At 42.8% G+C, this 24,325-nt stretch overlaps 1 protein-coding gene across 6 annotated transcripts in view; it reads right to left on the bottom strand.

Moving 5' to 3' along the window:
* ptpn13 (protein tyrosine phosphatase non-receptor type 13) overlaps nt 1-24,325 on the bottom strand; it is a 144,635-nt gene that overhangs the window by 81,629 nt on the left and 38,681 nt on the right. For 5 of the 6 annotated variants that reach the window (XM_014138916.2, XM_014138917.2, XM_014138918.2 and 2 more), the window contains 5 exons: nt 19,212-19,378; nt 18,108-18,173; nt 17,749-17,934; nt 15,674-15,767; nt 3,890-4,477 (listed from right to left, as the gene is read on the bottom strand). In XM_014138916.2, the coding sequence (XP_013994391.2) occupies nt 3,890-4,477; nt 15,674-15,767; nt 17,749-17,934; nt 18,108-18,173; nt 19,212-19,378 (1,101 nt within the window). Of the gene's footprint in view, nt 1-3,889; nt 4,478-12,684; nt 12,849-15,673; nt 15,768-17,748; nt 17,935-18,107; nt 18,174-19,211; nt 19,379-24,325 lie in introns of those variants that run through there. The other variant, XM_045692625.1, reaches the window with a different exon arrangement.

The raw sequence follows: 24,325 nt of genomic DNA, 5'->3' as shown, positions 1-24,325 counted from the left end.
TTTACTAGGAGAAGAGCCTCCCTCCCACTAGACCATATGCTAACTGGATAATGATAGCTTACTAGGAGAAGAGCCTCCCTCTCACTAGTCACTTTAATAATGCCACTTTAATAATGTCCATATCTTACATTACTCATATATGTATATACTGTATTTTATACCATCTATTGCACCTTGCCTATGCACACTCGGCCATCGCTCATCCATATATTTACATGTACATATTCTCATTCAGCCCTTTTAGATGTGTGTATGAGATAATTGTTGGGGAACTGTTAGATATTAGTGCACTGTCGGAACCAGAAGCACAAGCATTTCACTACACTCGCATTAACATCTGCTAACCATGTGTATGTGACAAAACAAATTTGATTTGATTTTAATATAAGCTAACTGAATAATGATAGCTTACTCGGAGAAGAGCCTCCCTCCCACTAGAACATATGCTAACTGGATAATGATATTAGAATTTCCGGTAACTGCAGTTTGTTTTACAGTGCAAAAACATTATACAAAGAAAGACATTTTTTGGTGTGATAGAAGCGTTCATTTTCCAGAATTGTGTTTTTTTTTCAGGGGGTTTTACCCCTTATTAGATAAATATTCTCTGCCCTGCAAAGCAATGCCATCCTCAGCAGCTACTGTTTGCCCCAGTTTCTGCTCCTGAGCCCAGGTATCTCTGACACAGATTTCAGCCTATGGGTCTTATCACGTTAGACGACCATATCATCTAGGTCTGTGAATCAAACACACGCTCGGTCACACTGCAAGGTGAGTAAGTGACAAAACAAGAGGACTTTGGGTAAACCATTTGAATTCAATCACTTTGACAGCACCCCTTTTGATTTGAATGAAACCTTTCATATTTGCCCATTGTAGAAGTGGTCAGAAAGTGACTTTTTAGACATGAAGGTGCTCAAAGTTGTTTCCATTATTTTATGTATATTCTTTTTACCATAAAATGTAAATTCTAAAAACTAGATTTTTTCATATTCGCATATATTGTAGCATAGACCCTATTTTACATTGTGTTGTACCCACCATAGGTTGAGAGACATGTTCTTGAATACATGGAATGACCACCGTTTCATAGTATTACTGTATTAAGGTGGTTAGCTATACCCAGAGGAAAAATATTTGATGGTCTTGTACATACAAGAGCTACTAGATTCAACAGCTACTGCTTCTGCATTCACAACAATTATTCTGAGCCAAAGTATTGCCTAGCAACCTTCAACCTCTTAAAAAGCCCTCCCCTTCCCTTTTGACTTAACCTAACTAAGTCTTGCGACAGCCGACAACTATTGAAGTCAACAAGCAGAAAAAAACTGATTTAGAAAAACTGTGGTAATTAGTTTAGTTAGGCCCCTCCCCCTCGTTCTCCAACCCATTCGGGAGCTCAGCCCATCCTATCCTAGCCCAGTCTAGCCAATCCCATCCCGGAGCCCAGCCCATCCTATCACATCTCAAGCCCAGCCAATCCTATCCCAGCCCATTCCAGAGCCCGGTCCAGCCAATCACGGCTCAGCTCCGCCCATTACAGAACCCAGCCCAGCCTATTTGAGAGCCACATGACACGCTGCCAAGCACCGGAAAGTCCAATAACATTTGGATTTCCCCTCATCCGCTACACATGACTCCAATTACTGACCTCAGGGAAGCTAGGAAACTATAGTCCTGATTGAAGCACCTTGGCCCTGAAGTGGAGAGAAGGGGGGTAGAGGAAAGAGAAGGGTGGTGGAGGGGAGAGGGTGGTGGTGGAGGAGGAGGAAAGAGAAGAGTGGTGGAGGAGAGAGGGTGGTGGTGGAGGAGGAGGAAAGAGAAGGGTGGTGGAGGGGAGAGGGTGGTGGTGGAGGAGGAAAGAGGAAAGAGAAGGGTGGTGGAGGAGGAGGAGGAGTAAAGAGAAGAGTGGTGGAGGGGAGAAGGTGGTGGAGGAGGAGGAGGAAAGAGAAGGGTGAAGGAGGGGAGAGGGTGGTGGAGGAGGAGGAGGAGGAAAGAGAAGGGTGGTGGAGGGGAGAGGGTGGTGGTGGAGGAGGAGGAAAGAGAAGAGTGGTGGAGGGGAGAGGGTGGTGGTGGAGGAGGAGGAAAGAGAAGGGTGGTGGAGGGGAGAGGGTGGTGGTGGAGGAGGAGGAAAGAGAAGGGTGGTGGAGGAGGAGGAGGAGGAGTAAAGAGAAGAGTGGTGGAGGGGAGAAGGTGGTGGAGGAGGAGGAGGAAAGAGAAGGGTGGTGGAGGGGAGAGGGTGGTGGAGGAGGAGGAGGAGGAAAGAGAAGGGTGGTGGAGGGGAGAGGGTGGTGGAGGAGGAGGAGGAGGAAAGAGAAGGGTGGTGGAGGGGAGAGGGTGGTGGAGGAGGAGGAGGAAAGAGAAGGGTGGTGGAGGGGAGAGGGTGGTGGAGGAGGAGGAAAGAGAAGGGTGGTGGAGGAAGAAAGGAGGGTGGTGTTGAACTGCAGCCGGAGGAACAAGCCACAGTTTAAGGCTCCATGTGTTGGTAAGGGGTGAGAAAGGTTAAAGAGGAGAGGGAGGATGGAAAGAGGAGGAGGCTGGTACACTGCAGCCAGAGGAGCAAGTCACAGATTAAGACTCCATGTACATGGAGGTAACCAGAGAGCATTAACCGCTGCTGTGCCATCATTTAAAAACAACCACAGAGGAAGGAGAAAAGAAACAGAGCAAGCTGCCATCCCAATTGGGACCCTATTCCATACAAAATGCGCTACTTTTGACCAGAGTAGTATGGGCCCTGGTCAAAAGTAGTACACATAAAAGGGAATATGATGCCAATTGGGATGCAACAGAGGAGGGGCAGGCAGGCCGGATAGGAAGGCCTGAGGTTTATTATAGGAGCTCGTTCATCCGTCCCTCCCTCCCTCCCTCCATCCATCCGCCCCTCCCTCCCTCCCTCCATCCATCCAGCCGTCCCTCCCTCCCTCCATCCATCCAGCCGTCCCTCCCTCCATCCATCCATCCAGCCGTCCCTCCCTCCCTCCCTCCCTCCCTCCATCCATCCAGCCGTCCCTCCCTCCCTCCCTCCATCCATCCATCCAGCCGTCCCTCCCTCCCTCCCTCCCTCCATCCATCCATCCATCCAGCCGTCCCTCCCTCCCTCCCTCTGTCCCTAAAGCCTCCATATGGCCACCAGACACCGCTGCATTAGAGAAGGACATAAACATTAACGTCCCATGTGACTTCATATCAGTAACACTTCTCAGAAATTAAATAAGAGCCATGGCACGTAGCTTACGGCTGTCATGGCTGGTTGCAGCACGCAAGCAGTGTCAAACATGCACCAGTGTGTCACACACAGACAGAGAGAAGAGCAGGAGAGAGGCAGACTTGGCTATAAGTGAGAGAGGGTTAAAGGGCTAGAATTATCCTGTCTCTTATTAAAAAGCAGGCATTTGGAAACCACAGCCACTCTGTCTCATGCACTCTGGGTGTTAATCCCAAACGGTACCCTATTCCCTTTATAGTGTACTACTTTGACCAGGGTCCATAGAGCTGGGGTAAAAATGAGTTCACTACAGCGAATAGGATGCCATTTGGGATGCACCTGGGATGCACCTGGACCAACACAGCTTCCCACATCCAGGCCATCTAGAACATCTCACTAACCAGTCAGCCTCTCTGCTCTGGTAACGTTATCTCACACATTCTTCACCTTTCTAAACGTCTCAACAGCTGATAGACTACTAGTTATCAATTTCATAGCAGCAGGTCCACAGAGGAGTCTGGTCTACATGGCAGTGCTGCGGACTCCACACCACACATACCCCCGTGAGATAGTGGTCCAAGCACTGTCTCAGTCACTCTCCTGTCTGTGCCCCTGACATTTGAATCTCTTCATCTACTTCCTTATCCTACCATTAAAACCAGGGGAAAAAAAAGGTCTCACCATCCATGGCCTGGCGGAGCACCTGCAGCTTCCTCTGCTTCTCCTTGATCCGGTCATAGGCTGAGGTCAGAGCTGAGCTGCTTGACAGGGGTGAGTGGTGGTGGGCCTTCGTCCTGGGCGTCTCCAACCCCCCAAAGTCTGAGTAGCGATTCTCCCTGTCTCGGTACACCCGGGAGGCTGACTTGTGCCTTCCCCCTGAGCGGGTACTGAGGGCACTGCTACCCCGCCTGGCATCCTCAAGGGCTCCAAAGCGGAGCATATCCGGGTCTATGTGGGCCAGGTCTACAGAAGACGCCCAGTTCTTCTTCTGTTGGGCTGTTGAGTCTCCTCTATAGGGCAGGGACCTCCTGTCCAGCTCTACCGGCCTGCCTCTCTGCTGGGGCTCGAGGTAGAGGGCCAGGTCTGCGGAGGACTCGGACCCAGGATGGTAGTCCGATGGCGGGTAGGGACCAGGCAGGGCCCCCTCACCTCTCAGGAGGTCCTGGATGGGGAGGGAACCCATGGAGCGACTCAGACCACGGTTCAGAGATGCCTGCTCCTGACTACGAGCCTTGTAACGCTCCAGTACCCTCGGGGCTGCACTCCTCCCTGAGGGGAAAGACAGAAGGTAGATCAGACAACAGGGAAATAACATACCGTATAGGGACTAATGAGAAAGTGTACCACAGGTGTTTGTGTTACACTACATGACCAAAAGTATGTGGACACCTCTTTGTCGAACATCTCATTCCAGATCATTGGTATTAATATGGAGTTGGTCTCCCCTTTGCTGCTATAACCACCTCAACTCTTCTGGGAAGGCTTTCCACTAGCATTGCTACGGTGACATTCAGCCACAAGAATTAGTGAGGTCGGAGGGGGGGGGAGGTTATTAGGATCCCCATTAGCTGTTGCAAAAGCGGCAGCTACTCTTCCTGGGGTCCACACAAAACATGACATAATACAGAACGTCAACAGACAAGACCAGCTCAAGGACAGAACTACATACACTTAATGTTGGGCGATTAGGCCTGGCTCGCAGTCGGCGTTACAATTCATCCCAAATGTGTTTGATGGGGTTGAGGTCAGGGTTCTGTGCAGGCCAGTCAAGTTCTTCACAACGATCGCGACAAACCATTTCTATATGGACCTCGTTTTGTGCACGTGGGCATTGTCATACTTAAACAGGAAAGGGCGTTCTCAAAACTGTTGCCACAAATTTGGAAGCACAGAATCATCTAGAACGTCATTGTATGTTGTAGCGTTAAGATTACCCTTCACTCGAATTAAGGGGCCTAGCTCGAACCATGAAAAAAAATAGACCCAGACCATTATTCCTCCTCCACCAAACTTTACATTTGGCACTATGCATTGGGGCAGGTAGCGTTCTGATGGAATCCACCAAAGTCTGATTCGTCCGTCGGACTGCCAGATGGTGAAGCAGGATTCGTCACTTCAGAGAACACGTTTCTACTGCTCCAGATTTACACCGCTCCAGATGACGCTTAGCATTGCACATGGTGATCTTAGGCTTGTGTGCGGCTGCTCGGCCATGGAAACCCATTCCATGAAGCTCCCGACTAACAGTTACTGTGCTGATGTTGCTTCCAGAGGCAGTTTGCAATTCGGTAGTGAGTGTTGCAACCGCGGAGAGGCGATTTTTGCACCCTACGTGCTTCAGCGTAGCGCTTGTGTGGCCTACCACTTCACGGCTGAGCTGTTGACGCTCCTAGACATTTCACTTCACAATAACAGCACTTAGACCGGGGCAGCTCTAGCAGGACAGAAATTTGACGAACTGACTTGTTGGAAAGGTGGCATCCTATGACGGTGCCACGTTGAAAGTCACTGAGCTCTTCAGTAAGGCCATTCTCCTGCCAATGTTTTTCTACGGAGACTGCATGGCTGTGTGCTCAATTGTATGCACCTGTCAGCAACGCGTGTGGCTGAAACAGCAGAATCCACTAATTTGAAGGTGTCCACATACTTTCGTAAAACAGTGTCATGGGAAACTATTCAGACCCCTTGATCTTTTCCACATTTTGTTACGTTACAGACTTATTCTACAATGGACTTAATAAATATTTTCCATCAGCAATCTACACACAATACCCCATAATAACAAAGCGAAAACTTTTTTAAGTGTCCGCAAATGTATTACAAATACAAAACAGAAATACCTTATTTACATAAGTATTCAGACCCTTTGCTATGAGACTCAAATTTGAGCTCAGGTGCATCCTGTTTCCATTGATCACCCTTGAGATGTTTCTACTTCATTGCAGTCCACCTGTGGTAAATTCAACTGATTGGACATGATTTGGAAAGGCACACACACACCTGCCTACAGTTGGGCAAAAAAGTATTTAGTCAGCCACCAATTGTGCAAGTTCTCCCACTTAAAAAGATGAGAGAGGCCTGTAATTTTCATCATAGGTACACTTCAACTGTGACAGACAAAATGAGAAAGAAAAATCCAGAAAATCACATTGTAGGATTTTTAATGATTTTATTTGCAAATTATGGTGGAAAATAAGCATTTGGTCAATAACAAAAGTTTCTCTCAATACTTTGTTATATACCCTTTGTTGGCAATGACACAGGTCAAACGTTTTCTGTAAGTCTTCACAAGGTTTTCACACACTGTTGCTGGTATTTTGGCCCATTCCTCCATGCAGATCTCCTCTAGAGCAGTGATGTTTTGGGGCTGTCGCTGGGCAACACGGACTTTCAATTCCCTCCAAAGGTTTTCTATGGGGTTGAGATCTGGAGACTGGCTAGGCCACTCCAGGACCTTGAAATGCTTCTTACGAAGCCACTCCTTTGTTGCCCGGGCGGTGTGTTTGGGATCATTGTCATGCTGAAAGACCCAGCCACGTTTCATCTTCAATGCCCTTGCTGATGGAAGGAGGTTTTCACTCAAAATCTCACGATACATGGCCCCATTCATTCTTTCCTTTACACGGATCAGTCGTCCTGGTCCCTTTGCAGAAAAACAGCCCCAAAGCATGATGTTTCCACCCCCATGCTTCACAGTAGGTATGGTGTACTTTGGATGCAACTCAGCATTCTTTGTCCTCCAAACACGACGAGTTGAGTTTTTACCAAAAAGTTCTATTTTGGTTTCATCTGACCATATGACATTCTCCCAATCCTCTTCTGGATCATCCAAATGCTCTCTAGCAAACTTCAGATGGGCCTGGACATGTACTGGCTTAAGCAGGGGGACACGTCTGGCACTGCAGGATTTGAGTCCCTGGCGGCGTAGTGTGTTACTGATGGTAGGCTTTGTTACTTTGGTCCCAGCTCTCTGCAGGTCATTCACTAGGTCCCCCTGTGTGGTTCTGGGATTTTTGCTCACCGTTCTTGTGATCATTTTGACCCCACGGGGTGAGATCTTGCGTGGAGCCCCAGATCGAGGGAGATTAGTGGTCTTGTATGTCTTCCATTTCCTAATAATTGCTCCCACAGTTGATTTCTTCAAACCAAGCCGCTTACCTATTGCAGATTCAGTTTTCCCAGCCTGGTGCAGGTCTACAATTTGGTTTCTGGTGTCCTTTGACAGCTCTTTGGTCTTGGCCATAGTGGAGTTTGGAGTGTGACTGTTTGAGGTTGTGGACAGGTGTCTTTTATACTGATAACAAGTTCAAACAGGTGCCATTAATACAGGTAACGAGTGGAGGACAGAGGAGCCTCTTAAAGAAGAACTTACAGGTCTGCGAGAGCCAGAAATCCTGCTTGTTTGTAGGTGACCAAATACTTATTTTCCACCATAATTTGCAAATAAATTCATAAAGAAATCCTACAATGTGATTTTCTGGATTTTTTTTTCTCATTTTGTCTGTCGTAGTTGACGTGTACCTATGATGAAAATTACAGGCCTCTCATCTTTTTAAGTGGGAGAACTTGCACAATTGGTGGCTGACTAAATACTTTTTTGCCCCACTGTATATAAGGTCCCGTAGTTGACCGTGCACGTCAGAGCAAAAACCAAAACAAGCCATAAGGTCGAAGGAATTGTCCGTAGAGCTCAGACAGGATCGTGTATAGGCACAGATCTGGGAAAGGGCACCACAAAAAATGTCTGCAGCATAAAAGGTACCCAAGAACACAGTGGCCTCCATCATTCTTAAAAGGAAGAAATTTGGAACCGCCAAGACTCTTCCTAGAGCTGGCCGCCCGGCCAAATTGAGCAATCAGGGGAGAAGGGCCTTGGTCAAGGAGGTGACCAAGAACCCAACGGTCAATCTGACAGAGCTTCAGAGTTCCTCTGTGGAGGTGGGAGAACCTTTCAGAAGGACAACAATCTCTGCAGCCCTTCACCAAATCAGGCCTTTATTGTAGAGTGGCCAGACGGAAGCTACTCTTCAGAAAAAGGCACGACAGCCCGCTTGGAGTTTGCCAAAAGGCACCTAAAGGACTCTCAGACCATGAGAAACAAGATTCTCAGGTCTGATGAAACCAAGATTGAACTATTTTGCCTGAATGCCAAGCATCACGAACGGAGGAAATCCGCCACTATCCCTACAGTGAAGCATGGTGGTGGCAGCATCATGCTGTGGGGATGTTATTCAGCGGCAGGGACTGGGAGACTAGTCAGGATCGGGGCAAAGACGAACAGAGCAACGTACAGAGAGCTGCTTGATGAAAACCTGCTCCAGAATGCTCAGGACCTTAGATAGGGGTGAAGGTTCACCTTCCAACAGGACAACGACCCTAAGCACACAGCCAAGACAACACAGGAGTGCCTTCGGGACAAGTCTCTGAATGTCCTTGAGTGGCCCCGCCAGAGCCCGGACTTAAAACCGATCAAACATCTCTGGAGAGACCTGAAAATAGCTGTGCAGCAATGCTCCCCATCCAACCTGACAGAGCTTGAGAGGATCTGCAGAGAAGAATGTGAGAAACTCCCCAAATACAGGTGTGCCAAGCTTGTAGCGTCATACCCAAGAAGACTTGATACTGTAATTGCTGCCAAAGGTCCTTCAACAAAGTACTGAGTAAAGGGTCTGAATACTTATATAAAATGATAGTTTTTTATTTTATTTGTAATACATTTGCAAAAACTTCAAAAAACATGTTTTTGCTTTGTCATTGTATTGTATTTAATACATTTTAGAATAAGGCTGCAACATAAAATGTGGAAAAAGTCAAGGCACTGTATATAGTGTATAACTATCTTGGTGTCAGATCTGTGTTATCTTGCCAATTCTGTGACAACCATAAGGAGTTGACAAAACTGCACAAATAGATCTGGGGACGCTTCCGACTGAAGAACGAGAGAGACGGAGTAGCTAATGTTGGTGAGAGGGGGAGGGGACTCAGACCTATAAAACATGTAGTGCCTTGTTTTAATCTACAAAGCATATGGCTCCATCTCTACAGTAAAACATCAAAGACAGAATGAATTATTTCCAGGAACACTAGCTATGGGGCAGACAGAAACTTTTCCAGGAACACTGTTGCTATAGAGGCAGACAGACCAGGACAAGATTGATTGGGGAAAAAAATACTAAATAACAGGAAATAGAAGCTTTGTTTTGAGGCTCCATTGGCCTTTTATTATTGTTACAACATTCAGAGAATTGTTTCCAGGAGGTTTATCTAGAACTATTAGTGGTGGTGGGCATGGGTAAACTGCCCCAGCACAGTCAGCGCTGTGGTACTAAAGCAGAATGAAAACAATCACGTCGCCCAGCATGAAAAACAAAGCAATGACAGCATTTTCTCCACAGTCACTTTAACTCTAACCACTGACATGTCTGATCTGCAGAAAGAAAGACACAAGTGACAGACTCTCTGCATGTATTTTTACACCAAATTCATTTGGAGCGTTTTTTTTTCTTCTGCAATTTGGCATGTTTTCCCCCTTAGTTCGGTTTGTTTGGAATGGTCTGAACACTATCTGTGCTTGAGAGTGCACTAAACAACGCACCACTCAAAAAAGGGTGGTCTCGGTAAGATTCAATTTATACCGTGGTGCAGTCAACTTTGTATATAAACCCTGGATTGCTAATGCTATGTACTGGCCATTGAGAGGCTTTGACGCCACCGGTCGGCCATATTGGAACCCTTAGTAGGAACAGTCTTCCATAAGAATTAATGGAATCCATTAAATGTTTGAAGGACAAAATGACATGTTGCGTTTATATTTGTAAAGTGTTGGTCCTATGTTTCATGAGCTGAAATAAAAGATCCCAGAAATTTACCATGAGCACAAACATATTTTTCTCAAATTTTGTGCACAAATTTGTTTAAATCCCTGTTTAATCATCTCCTTTGCCAAGATGATCCATCCACCTGACATGTTGCATATCAAGAAGCTGATTAAACAGCATGATTGTTACAGGTGCACCTTGTGCTGGGGAAAATAAGAGGCCACTAAAATGTGCAGTTTTGTCACAACACAATGCCAAAGATGTCTCAAGTTGAAGGAGCGTGCTATTGGCATGCTGACTGCAGGAATGTCTGCCAGAGATGTAGCCAGAGAATTGAATGTTAATTTCTCTACCATAAGCCACACCTCCAATGTAATTTTAGAGAATTTGGCAGTACATCCAACCGGCCTCCCAACTGCAGACCATGTGTAACCACACCAGCCCAGGACCTCCATATCTGGCTTCTTCACCTGCGGCATCATCGGAGGGAGATAGGGGAGACCAGTGCTGGGTGCTAAGGAGTATTTCTGTCTGTAATAAAGCACTTGTGTGGAAAAACTCATTTTGATTGGCTGTGGGCCCACCCATGGCTGTCCCCCTCTGCCCAGTCATGTGAAATCCATATATTGGGGTCTAATTTATTATAATTGTTTTTCCTTATATAAACTGTAACTTATATTTTTGTTCAGTATATTTAAGTATTTTGTTGTAATGGGGACAGTAACATTAGTCACCTCTAAAAATTGAAGGAAACGGTTTTATATTACAATTTTTATGTTCTAGAGAATCACAGATGGATATAACGTGAGCATTTCTTTCCAAAAAACAAATAACTTGCAAGAACACGTGGTTTTGTTTAGGCATTTTAGTTCGTTTCACATTTAGCATTGTGAAAAACCAACTGGACCAAAAAAATTATAATAATCTAACACTAATATGTGAGAATAATGTTTTTTTGTGAACAAATGTTTCATTTTGGCATTATAATAAAAGGTTGGTAGAAACATGGAAAATTGTTGTGGAAATCTATTGCATCTCAAGTAGACTACAAAATCCACAATGGGCTGGCTGGCTAGCTAGAAAACGTAGCTACACACAATAATGCCAAACAATATGAGCATGTACCGTAGGTAGTTAGTCCAGTTTGTTTAGGTGATTTTTACAGCTATCAATTTAGTCTACAGTCTCACCATGTTTAACCTGCAGATCGATGTGCCTCACACAATGAAGTGTAACATTCGCGTCGCAACCAGATATACTTTTGAGATGGGAAACGTTGCCCATGCTACGTCAATGGGCTGCGCGGTGCATTCTGGGACAAGGCGCTCTCTTCTTAAAGGAGTGAATGGGAAGTCTTTTGGGAGCTAGCTCAAATACCCAACATTTGCACGAATTTCGCCAAGAAGAACATTACAAATATTTTCCGAGATGGGAGATAATTAACTTGCTATCTGTAGTATCGTACAGCTTTGGAATCGTGACATTACATACTTGAGAAAAATATGGACGTTTCTCAACATGTACACTGACTGAGAAGGAATTGCGTGACGATTAGCTTAGCAAACGCGTGACGCAGCATGACAACGTGAACGGTCAAAATCCCCCCCCCCCCCTGTGGAGAAGGTGGAAAATGAAGTTCCTCGGCGTACACATCAATGAACCTGAAAATGGTACACCCACACAGTGTGGTGAAGAAATTTGGCTTGGCACCTAAAACCCTCAAACTTTTACACATGCACAATTGAGAGCATGCTGTATCCCTGCCTGGTACGTCAACTGCGCCGCCCGAAACCGCAGGGCTCTCCAGAGGTTGTTGCGGTCTGCCAAATGCATCACCGGGGCAAACTACCTGGGGACACCTACAGCACCCAATGTCACAGCAAGGCCAAAAAGATCATCAAGGACACCAACCACCCGAGCCACTGCCTGTTCACCCCGCTATCATCCAGAAGGTGAGGTCAATACAGTTGCATCAAAGCTGGGACCAAGAGACTGAAAAACAGCTTCTATCTCAAGGCCATCAGACTGTTAAATAGCCATCACTAGCACAGAGGCTGGTGCCTATATACATAGACTTGAAATCACTGGCCACTTAAACAATGGAACACTAGTCACTTTAATAATGTTTACATATTTTGCATTACTCATCTCATATGTATATACACTGTATTCTATCCTACTGTATCTTAGTCTATGCCGCTCAAATACTTCTATGTTTTGCTTTAGCCTGCCTGGAGTGCCAGGTGGGAGGAGGTTGGTCTTGTGAGACTTTTATATTGGTTCCATTGTGCCAGGCATGCTCAATCAAGTCCAGCTAAAGTATTTAAATTAGTATTGAACCCAGACCAGCTTAGGAACTATAATCAATACCATGCAATGGTTACATAACCCTCCTCTCCCCTCCCATTTTTTTCATCGAAGGAAGTAGGCATCTTTAAAGTATTAATAGAAAGTCAGATGCCTTGGGGACTGAAGGAGTTGAATCTAAAAAGGGTAACACAGAAAGCCCCTGGATCTTCATACCTTAAGAAACACTTCAAACCCTTGGATTATACTTAAAAACCACACATATACACTTTTGATACTTTCTATTGTATACACACACCAATTCTATTAGCTAACTTCTAGCACATTTCAAGGCCGTCCATTTTCTCTCACCACTGACTTGTCTTCTGAGCACCTCCCTCTTGGCCATGGTTCAGGAAGCGTGGGAGTCAGTCAACATTAGGACAGTGGTAATGCACCGCCACCCATTAAAAGAAGGATCCATGAACTAAAACTAGTGTTCAGTTCACTGTCCCAACTTGTCTATGCCAGCCTACCAGGCTCTCTATAGTCAGTGTTATGTTCAGCCCGCCTACTGTAACACCCCCAGGGCTTTCTTTTTTTTTTTTCTTCCCATCAGCTAGAGGAGACCAAGCCTGTTAGAACCAGACCAAGGCCCGTCTCTCTGTTGAAATTGTGAATCACTTCCTCCCAGCAACACTGACATGACTCAGAAGGCCATTAGATCAGATATTCATCAATCAGGTGTATACTCAGTCTATATTCAGCCAGGTGAATCGACTGTAGGCCAACCGTAAGTATGTATGTACGTACAGTGCCTTCAGAAAGCATTCACACCCCTTGACGTTATCCACACTGTTGTGTTACACTCTGAACTCAACATTAAATCTATTTCATTTTCTTACCCTTCTACTGCACACAAGACAATAATGACAAAGTGAAAACATGCTCTTAGTAATTTTGGTAAATGTATTGAAAATGAACTACATAAATGTAATTTACATAAGTATTCACACCAATGTCAATGCTTTCTGTTTAAAGTTTCTAAGAGCTTTGGATTGGACAATATTTAAATTCTTCAACCTCTGTCAAGTTGGTTGTTGATCATTGCTAGACAGCCATTTGCAAGTCTTGCCATCGATTTTCAAGACGAATTAAGTCAAAACTAACTATGCCACTCAGGAACATTCAACGTCGTCTTGGTAAGCAACTCCAGTGTATTTTTGACCATGTATTTTATGTTATTGTCCTGCTGAAAGGTGAATTTGTCTCCAGTGTCTGTTGAAAAGCAGACTGAACCAGGTGTAATCTCTATGATTCTGCCTGTGCTTAGCTCCATTCCGTTTCATCCTAAAAAAAAAAATCTTAAAACTCCCTAGTCCTTGCCAATGACAAGCATACCCATAACATGATGCAGCCATGCTTGAAAATATGAAGAGTGGTACTCAGTGATGTGTTGTTGGATTTGCCCCAAACACAATGCTTTGTATTAGGACAAAGTTAATTTCTTTGCCACATTTTTTGCAGTTTTACTTTATTGAGTTATTACCAACAGGATGCAAGTTTTGGAATATTTTAATTCTGTACAGGCTTCCTTTTTTCACTCAGTCATTTAGTTTAGTATTGTGGAGGAACTACAATGTTAACTGAGGATGGTTTTTCTCCTATCACCGCCATTAAACTCTGGAATTGTTTTAAAGTCACCATTGGCCTCATGGTGAAAATCCCTGAGCAGTTTCCTTCCTCTCTGACAACTGAGTTAGAAAGGACACCTGTATCTTTGTAGTGACTGGGTGTATTGATACACCATCCAAAGCCTAATCAATAACTTCATAATGCTCAAAGGGATATTCAATGTTTTTTTTTACCCATTTACCAATAGGTGCCCTTCTTTGTGAAGCATTAGAAAACCTCCCTGGTCTTTGTGGTTGAATCTGTGTTTGAAATACACTGCTCGACGGATGGACATTACAGATAATTATATGTGTGGGGTACAGAGATGAGGTAGTCATTTAAAAATAAGGTTAAACACTATTATTGCACACAGAGTGAGTCCAATCAATGTGACTTGTCCTGAACTTATTTAGGCTTACCAAAACAAAAGGGGTTGAATAATTAGACTCAAGACATTTCAGCTTCTTATTTTAAATTAATTTGTAAACATTTCTAAAAACATAATTACACTTTGACATTATGGGCTATTATGTGTAGGCCAGTGACACAAAATCTCAATTGAATCCATTTTAAATTCAGGATGTTACAACAAAATGGAAAGTGGAGAAAGTCAAGGTGAGTACTTTCTGAAGGCACGGTGCCTGCCTTCCCGTAGTGGCGTCCTAAATGATTGACACCCTTGATGAAGATGAGAAATAATGGCTGCATAAAATTAAAAATATAAAAATGTAAAAAATTTAAATGAGGGAAATTATTAGCCAAAAGTTAAGTATTCGGTCCTATTTTCCTAGCACACAATGATTACATCAAGCTTGTAACTAACTTGTTGGATGTATTTGCAGTTTGTTTTGGTTGTGTCTCAGATAATTTTTTTGCCCAAAAGAAATGAAAGGTAAATAAGTGTCATTTTGGAGTCACTTTTACTGTAAAATAACAGTAGAATATGTTTCTAAACACTTCTACATTAATGTGGATGATACCATGATTACGAAATAATCCTGACAGAATCGTGAATAATGATGAGTGAAAGTTAGAGGACCAAAGACATGCTAAACTCTCACCATTACCAATAACAGGAGAGGTTTGCATGTTTTTGGGGGTATTATCTTTGACCATCTGTAACTTTCTCACTCATCATTATTCACGATTCAGTCAGGATTATCCATAATAAATGGTAGCATCCACATGAATGTAGAAAAGGGTTTAGAAACATTTTATTCTTATTTACAATAAAAATGACAATACATTATTTAATCATTCATGCCTACTGGGCACAACTGCAAATGATTCCAACAAGTTTGTGGAGTCCGAAGCTTGATTGAGGCATTGTGTGCTAGAAATATATGGACAAAATACTAAAAACTTGGACTACTTGATTTATAAAAATCTTTAGGGGTGTCAATAATTTGAACCCCTACCTTGTTGAGAAAAAGTATTCAAAACAAAATCTGAGCAATTGTATTAGTATAAAATGCACCCCCAAAAAGATGTGACATACAATATCGCTCAGTATTTGAATTCTTTATTTTATACAGTCATTATTTATCAAGGGTGTCAATCATTTCAGACCCCACAGTATGTATATGTGTGTGTGTGTGTACACAGATGTAGAGGATAAGGTTCTCTATTGTTACTAAAATCCTCTATGCAGGAGGTTGGGAGGTTGAGATTGTGAAGATCATGTTACCTGAGGGAAGGCCTTTGCCCCGAAGCCTCTCCCGAATCTCCTTGCTCCTCTCCGGAATAGACTCCCTATCACTCTGGGACAACAGGCCATCCAACTGATGGAGATATGGAGAAAGAAAGAGAGAAAAAGAGGGAGCGAGAGAGAGAGAGAGAGAGAGAGAGAGAGAACAAATGGGCAAGAGAGCGCAAGAAAATGAGAAAGAGAGCAAATGAGAGAGAGTGAGCAGGAAGGAGAGAGTGAGAATAAAGGAAAGCAAGAAACAAAAAAGACAATGGTTGAGGTTATCACAAGGAGCTGGAGGAGGACATTAATAGTCTGAGGTGTCATAAAATGACTTGGGGTTGAAGTGGACCACATTCCTCACAACAGTAACATGGTATATTGGTTACGTTGTGCTGTAACCAAATCAGACAACGGCCTTTAAGCCTGTTGACCTTCCTCTGCTTGCACTTCAATAAGAAGATAGGGATTGTGACACAGGGAAAGACGGTATTGGATTGAGTCATACATTTTAGTCATTTAGCAGACGCTCTTATCCAGAGCAACTTCCGTTAGTGGATTCATCTTAAGATACTGGAGCTAAGGAGGCAACATATCACAATCGTAGCATTTCCCCTCAAAGTAGCTTTCAGCAAAGTCCGTGGTAGTAGAAAAAGACAAGCGCAGTGGTATTTCTTTAAGATACTCTTTAAAAGGAGGTAGGGTTTCAGACGTTTTCGGAAGTCTGGCTGGGACTCCGCTGTACTGACGTTAGGGGGAAGCTTGTTCTGTCATTGGGATGCCAGAACAGAGAAGAGTTTTGACTGGGCTGAGCGGGGAGCACAGTAGGTAAAGTAGAGTCCCTTCAAAACGTTATGTTTCAAGCTTTGCCATTTGGCAATGGGCTTCACTAAACAGTTAAGAGTTATCTATTGTAGATCAAAATATGACCATAGAGAATGAATGTGTTTTAGGCTTGGGCAATATACCAAATACCTGGGTATTTGGGATAAATACCGTCAAAATTAGTTCTTTTAAGTTTTTCCCCAATACATTGAAATATTTGTAGCTACTTTAAGTTAAAATACCTGCAGTCAACTTGTGTAATACTTTAGGAGAAATCTCTGTGGTGCAGCACATGAGGTGATGAAGTTACACATATACAATTCACTACTAAAATGTTTGCCATCTTGCTCCTCCGTGCTTCTCCCCTCCGCGTACACACATGCTGCTCTTCCTTCAGAAAAGCATGTATAAGAATTTTTTGAAGATAAATACACAACGCAGAGACCGAGTACGAGACGTCAAGAAGTCAAATCAAATTAACGATCAATGGAAATAGTGTTTTTTCTGTAAGAGAATTATTTATCAATGGGTCAGAGACATGGGAGGAATTTGTCTATACAGTGAGCCTGAAATAGGATACTTGTTATTTGGCCATTGGCCCAGTTGTACTGCAAGGACTTCTAATTGGTCAACCACAGGCTTGGGCTGGGTTATAAAACTATATCCTGTCCCTTTGTTCTGTGGAGACACAGGAGAGAATCACTGAGGACAGGGGAGAATGACCATCTACCTCCCCATATGATTTGTCTTCTTTAAATAACACAGACCCCAAAGCAAATCAGGGGGAGGAAAATGGGTTTATTCGAGAATAACATCAACTACTAACACATGCATCACAACTTTGTTCATTCGGACAATTTCTCTCATTCACTTTCGCCTATAAAATGTCCACACTCACCAAAACTGATACTCGGTAGCTACTAGCTATGCTTCTATAACTTTATGAGCCGAATTTGCCTGTCCTTGCAATTAGTTTATGTTCGTTAGCATTTAGCTAACTGCGTCCATCTGATGTCGCTATTACTTTTGCTAATTTTGTTAGCATTCTGGTAAGACTGCCAACAGGAAGGAATTATTTTGTATTTTTTGCGCCCCCTTGAGTGCTATCCAGGTAATACCATCAGAACGGTATGAAAATCTGGATACCGCCCAAGCCTACTGTATTTTGTTAAGAATAAGGGGTATTAAACCCACAGGTCCATTATAAATGTTACAACACTAGCCAACAGTGATGTGTTGTAGCTGTTTACCTGGGAGAGGCTGCCCAGCACCAGTCGGACCAGCTTTCTGATGTGTGTGAAGGAGGGTTCGCAGCTAGAATTTCTGATGTGTGTGCTGCAGGCGTCCATTACGGTGAGAACAGACATACGGCTCAGGGTGGTGTCGTCACACATGTTGAGGAGAATACTGTTCAGGTGCTCACCCAGCTTCATCGGCTGAGAAAGACATCACAGAGGGGTTAATGAACACTTACACGGGAGGAGAAGTATACATAAAACATCATTTCTGCAAATAGAAAAAACAAAACAAGATTGTTGATCCGTTTGTAACTTGTGAATATATCATCTATGGATTATGGATCTATGGATTATGAATGTTGCCGCTGTACCTGACTCTGTGGAACCTCATAGTCAGCTCCCCAAAACAAGGTCATTCCAAGGGAGTACATGTGCATCTGTGAAAAATGAGTGGTTCCAATCATTTAGACACAAAAAAAAAGTTAGCAGCTGTAGTTGAAAAAAACAAACTAGCTCTCATCTGACAATATTCTGACCCTTTGTTCTGTTCTGAAACTAAGCGACTAGATCCAAACCTTTTCCATTCCATACAATTGTGCAGGAAAGCTCCCCAGGAACAGAGTTAGGCTTGGTGAAGGAAAGAATAACTAGAGGAATGCAACATCATAGCCTTGAATGTCTTAGGAACAGTCAGAGTTCACCACCAGCTTAAAGAGTAAAACTACAATTTCTTGAGTTATTTAATGTGATTCACAAACCCCTCACAATTGCCATGTCCTCTCTGTAAGTATACAGAGCATGGAATTTATAGTGCAATTAAAAGAGAAAAGCATAGGACGTTGTAATATCATTTATATTTATTTCTATTAGAAATGAGAATAGAAACCTTATTGTAGCCTAACCTACACAGTTAATGGATAGTCACTTTTGACTGTGTACAGCGCTGTGTGTTGAGGTATGTGATTCTTGGCCAGAGATCGGAGTTATGTTGGAGTCAATTCAGGAAGTAAACAAATGGAATTGACCCCAACCCTAGCACGCTCTGTTATGCTTTTGATTGAGATTGTTTTTTTTATATACACAAAGCAACAACCCCACAAACAGATGTGTTGCTACTGCAACAATACAGTATCTTCTCTATGAGAACGAGAGAGCGCGAAGAGATACGACAGAGAGCGAGAGGCAGAGAGACAGGAAAGGTTTACATGATGTCTACTTTGACACTCATTAGCATTTACAAATCCGAGAGTAAAATATAAAAATAAAAAAAATCGATAAAAGTCACCTTTGTCAGAGCGATTTACGCGGTTATCAAAAAGTCACACCAGGATAAGCCTACACAAAACAGCTCTTATTTGAAATGTTTCTAAAATCCCCTATGGGGAAAAAACAAAAAATGGTGGAAAACAATTGGAACCATTTCCCTGTTTGACCACTGCACCTTCTAACATAATAATATACAGTATCATAAATACCTTCTCTATATCTGACAGAGAGGAGAGAGTGACTCCCTCCAGGACCTCTGGAGCTGTGAAGGCCCTCAGGTCCTGCTGCGTCACGTTCTCGTCTGTGAAGGAGATGCTGCCTGAGGGCATCAACAACAGGGACCAGGGAGAGATGATGAAGCCCAGGGCAGAGGGGTCTGGAGGGAGACATCATGGGATTAGAGGGGACCACAGCATCTTTATTCAATAGAACAGTCACAGCACATCATCGTGAATCTCAATCGTTAGGACTTCAGTTGCTTTAGCTGAGACTTTAATCAAAGCCTGCAGGTATGATGATTTAGTACGGTTATGGATGAAGACAGTCATGAAAACAAAATAACCGTCAATAATAAATAAATATTTTTTTTTAAAACAGTCAGCGTTTCCACTGCACTCATTCAACTGTGGCACTGAGCTAAGGCAAAATCACTGCCGCCATGCCAAAAAGATTTTAACATTTCTGTCAAGGCGCAGTTTGAAGACGCTAGAACAGTCCACGTTTACTTTTCCTCTGACAACAAAATGAGTTATGTACAGAGAAAAGTCAGATAACCCCATGGTACAATAGTTGAACCTATTTACCCAGTCTGCTCGTTGTGTCCTCAGAGAGAAACATTACTCTCGAGGAGCATTCAAGTAACGAGTGCCATAGGGAGGGAAACCTGGAGGGAAACCTGCATTCTGACAAGCAGTCAATGCACAACAATTCTTACAGCCGTTTTAAAATGCCCTTTGTTAAAAAGAGTTGTTCCCAGCATTCCATTCCTACTTTATTTGTCAATTCCTAAATATGCACTAACTGCACCATTTTAAACTGAGTTTTTAGTAGCGTCATGGTTAAAGCACATTACCACTCAGCAATTCACCATGAGTGCATTGAGGAGAGAGGGGCAAAATCTAACACAGGTCAATTGTAGGGTCACACGCCACCAAAACTCTATTATTTTTGAGGGAGTGACTTAAATTGCGATGAGACCGATGACATTTTTAGAGTAGTGGCAACCAGGGAAAGTGTTGGGAGGAAAAACAGTGACATGAAGTGAGAAGTACAGGCAGGTAGCATGTTACCCCAAATTACCCTAACAGGTAGGCCCACATTATTCTCACTGTTTATGCATGGTTTTTTGGGGGGCATAAAATTCATCAATAGAATACAAAGTAGTTAAAATGATTACATTTGGGATCTAGCTAATAATTAGCCCAGTAGGGTAAATGCAGATCGGCAACCCCATGCTTCAGCCTATTTATTTATAGCCAATATGTTGAAAGCTTTATTTTTTTACATAATTTTACCAATATGTTATTAGGCTGATTTCTGGGAGGTGGAAATTATTTAAATTTTATTTTAATTCATTTTGGAGTAGAAAGTCCTTCTACATAAAATTGATCCGGGGAAGGATCTGGGACCCCGGGGGGTTGAAAGGTGTGACAGAGAGAAATGGTCCCTCACAGAAATGGAGTAATTCTCCTTTCCTACAAAGCAACACTCAGGAGTTACACTGAACTAACCTCTTAATAAATATACAAAGGAATGTTAGAGCTGCACTGCAAAATTCCTTTCTTTGACGGACGGATATTTTGCTCCTCCGAGAGGAAGAGAATAAAAAAAAGAAAAAGGTTATGAAGTACAACATTTTTTCAAAGACTGGAATCCACAAAGTAAATAGGATGTTTCCTGTTGAATTATTTTTGACCGTCTTGCAAAGACCTCACTGGAAAAGCTGGATGCCATTGTAAGTAATTTTACTCAAGAAAATCTATGTACAACTCCAATCCCTATCCTTACCATCATAAACAGTTGAGTTAAAGCCACACTCATAATTGATCAAATTCAACAAAGTGACAAAAAAGGCAGCCCAACAACCCAAACACTCAACGCACTTGAAGGAGATCCCACAGTAAGACACCATATTCCCTATATACTTGACATTTTAGTCATTTAGCAGACGTTCTTATCCAAAGCAAATTACGGTAGTGAGTGCATACATTTTCACACTAGTCCCCCATGGGAATCGAACCCACAACCCTGATGTTGCAAGCCAACTGAGCCACAGGGGCCCTGGCTGAAAGAAGTGCACTATATATAGTTAGTGTACCATTTTGGATGCAGCCTTCAACTACTCCAGTCAGGCAGCACCATCAGAGAAGCTTTGTTATCAGGGTTTGGGACTCAGATCAATGATGAGGCAGAGGGCCAGGCCAGAGAGTAGATCGCTCTCTAAAAATAGCAGCAGGCAGCAAACTGTACAGTATCATGCTAGCCAGCTATCAGTTTTAAAAATCGCACAAACTAAACAAGCTTTGAGGGCACTGGGTATCACCACAAGACCTTTTCATTTTTAGATCATACTGTCTAGAATTGAAGTGATAAGCAGAAAAGCCACCTAAAATCACAAAAACCCAACATATTACTTAACCTAGTTAAACAACTTCATTCACACAAACATGGCAGCTAACAAAATCTGTAGGTAACTAATAAAACAAACTACTATTTTACACAAAGTAGGCTATATATGGCCTCCCTGGAGGTGAAGGTTTAGTGTTTGGACAGACATGGCTGTGACAGAGCAACACTAAGGTTGTAAACAGAATGGTACCGTGTTCCCCACGTAGTACACTTCCTTTGGAAAAAAGGTAATTGTGACTGGTCAAAAGTAGAGCACGTCATAGTGAGCCATTTGGGATATAGACAGTGGGTATCATTTCTTTAGTTCGTCTCAGAGCAGGACACATTCCTGACTAGGAATAATATGGGGGCTGGGTTGAACTAAGGCCTCTACTTGTACCCTCTAGTCTAGTGGTAGTAACACCTGCAATCAATTGGTTTATTTCCACAAAAACAAAACTTGATGAATCTGTTAGTAAAAGTAGGGCACTGGTATACAAGAATACAGAGAACTACAAGCAAATAAAAATCGCAGTCAAACACACCCTTCAAAAAGTATTCACACCCCTTCACTTTTCTACATTTTGTTGTTACACCAGCCCGAATGTAAAATGTATTAAAATTAAGATTGTCACAGATCGACACACACACACACACACACACACACACACACACACAAAATACCCCATAATGTCAAAGTGTAATTTTGCTTAACTCATTCCATGTTCAATAATAGTGGTTAACATGATTTGTTTAATAACTACCCCGTCTCTGTACCTCATACATACAGATAACTAAGGTCCCTCAGGAGAGCAGTGAATTTCAAGCAAACATTCAACCACAAAGACCAGGGAGGTTTTTCAATGCCTTACAAAGGGCACCGATTGGTAGATGGGGAAAAATAACAAAAAAACTAATAAAAACAGATGCTGAATATCCCTTAGAGCATGGTGAAGTTATTAATTAGGCTTTGGATGGTGTATCAATACACCCAGTCACGACAAAGATACAGGTGTCCTTCCTCACTTAGTTGCTGGTGAGGAAGGAAACTGCTCAGGGATTTGACCATGAGGTGACATTAAAAAACAGAGTTTAATGGCTGTGATAGGAGAAAACTGAGGATGGATCAACATTGTAGTTACGCCAACTAACATAAATGACAGAGTGAATTTTTTTTCTTCTCCAAAACATGCATCATGTTTGCAACAAGGCACTTAAATAATACTGCAAAGAATGAGGCAAGGAAATTAACTTCTTGTCCTGATAAAGTGTTATGTTTGGGGGAAATCCAATACATCAATGAGTACCACTTCATATTTTCAAGCATGGTGATGGCTGCATCATGTTATGGGTATGATCGTCAACCGCAAGGACTAGAGGTTTTTAGGATTAAAAGAGACGGAATATGCACAAAATCCTAGAGGAAAACCTGGTCCAGTCTGCTTTCCACCAGACACTGGGAGATGAATTCACCTTTCAGCAGGACAATCACGTAAAACACAAGGCCAAATCTACACTGGAGATGCTTACCAAGACGACATTGAATGTTCCTTAGTGACTTAATTACAGTTGACTTAAAGATCGATGGCAAGCCTTGAAAAAAGCTGTCTAGCAATGATCAACAAATAACTTGACAGAGCTTGAAGAATTTAAATACAAAATGGGCAAATGTTGTACAATTCAGGTGTGCAGCGCTCATAGAGACTTACAGGCTGACCACACCGCTCGCGTTGCGTGTACTCGCGTTGCAAAATAAATTTAGAAACCCATGTTATTCAATTATTGCACCAACACGCGTCTGCGTTACCAAGGGCTAAAATAGAAAATCAGTTCTATTTCTGACACAGATCGCGCTGCAAGTCCTGCCTCTCAAATCTCCTCATTGGTTTATAGAAGCAGGTACCCACGTGCCACCTCATTGGTTATACCCACGTGGGTGACTGAAAGACGAACGAGGTCAGTGGCAGTAATGCACCTAATTTATGAAAGTTGCCAATCGCAATATAAAGTCCAGAGAAGAAAAAGCCTAAAAGGAGGAGAGATGACTAGAAACGATTCGGTTGACCGTTTTATGTGTGGATTAATTGTCAGTGGAGGACCTTGTGCATTTCAGGTAAAATAACTCAAATGTTTATATTATATATATTTATATATAAAATGCTTTTCGACCTGTCCCCAAATTAATCTAATAATTGGTTCAGAGTTTGTTTTGATACTTTAACCTGCGTGCCGTGATCGCGTTTGGTGTGGGGACAAAATACATTTATGCACGATAGCACACGCGCGCGCAGCCGGTCAGGGTTCCGTGTCACAGCTGTAATTGCTGCCAAAGGTGCTTCTAGAAAAAGTATTGACTCAGGGGTGTGAATACTTATGTAAATTAGATATTTCTGTATTTCATTTAACACATTTGTCAAAAAAAATGTTTTCACTTTGTCATTATGTATTGTGTAGATGGGTAATTTTTTTAATTTAATCCATTTTTAATTCAGGCTGTAACAAAATGTGGAGTAAGTCAAGGGGTATGAATACTTTCTGAAGGCACTGTACATGCACGTACAAAAAATTAAAAGGACGCCCTTTCCATGACAGACTGACCAGGTGAATCCAGGTGAATCCAGGTGAAAGCCATGATCCCTTATTGAGGTCACTTGTTAAATCCACTTCAGTGTAGATGAAGGGGAGGAGACAGGTTAAAGAAGGATCTTTAAGAGGG

The sequence above is a fragment of the Salmo salar genome, chromosome ssa13, assembly GCF_905237065.1.
Source record: "Salmo salar chromosome ssa13, Ssal_v3.1, whole genome shotgun sequence".
Taxonomy (NCBI): Eukaryota; Metazoa; Chordata; class Actinopteri; order Salmoniformes; family Salmonidae; genus Salmo; species Salmo salar.
Note: the sequence above shows the minus strand (reverse complement) of the source record. Positions and strands in the feature narration are given on the sequence as shown.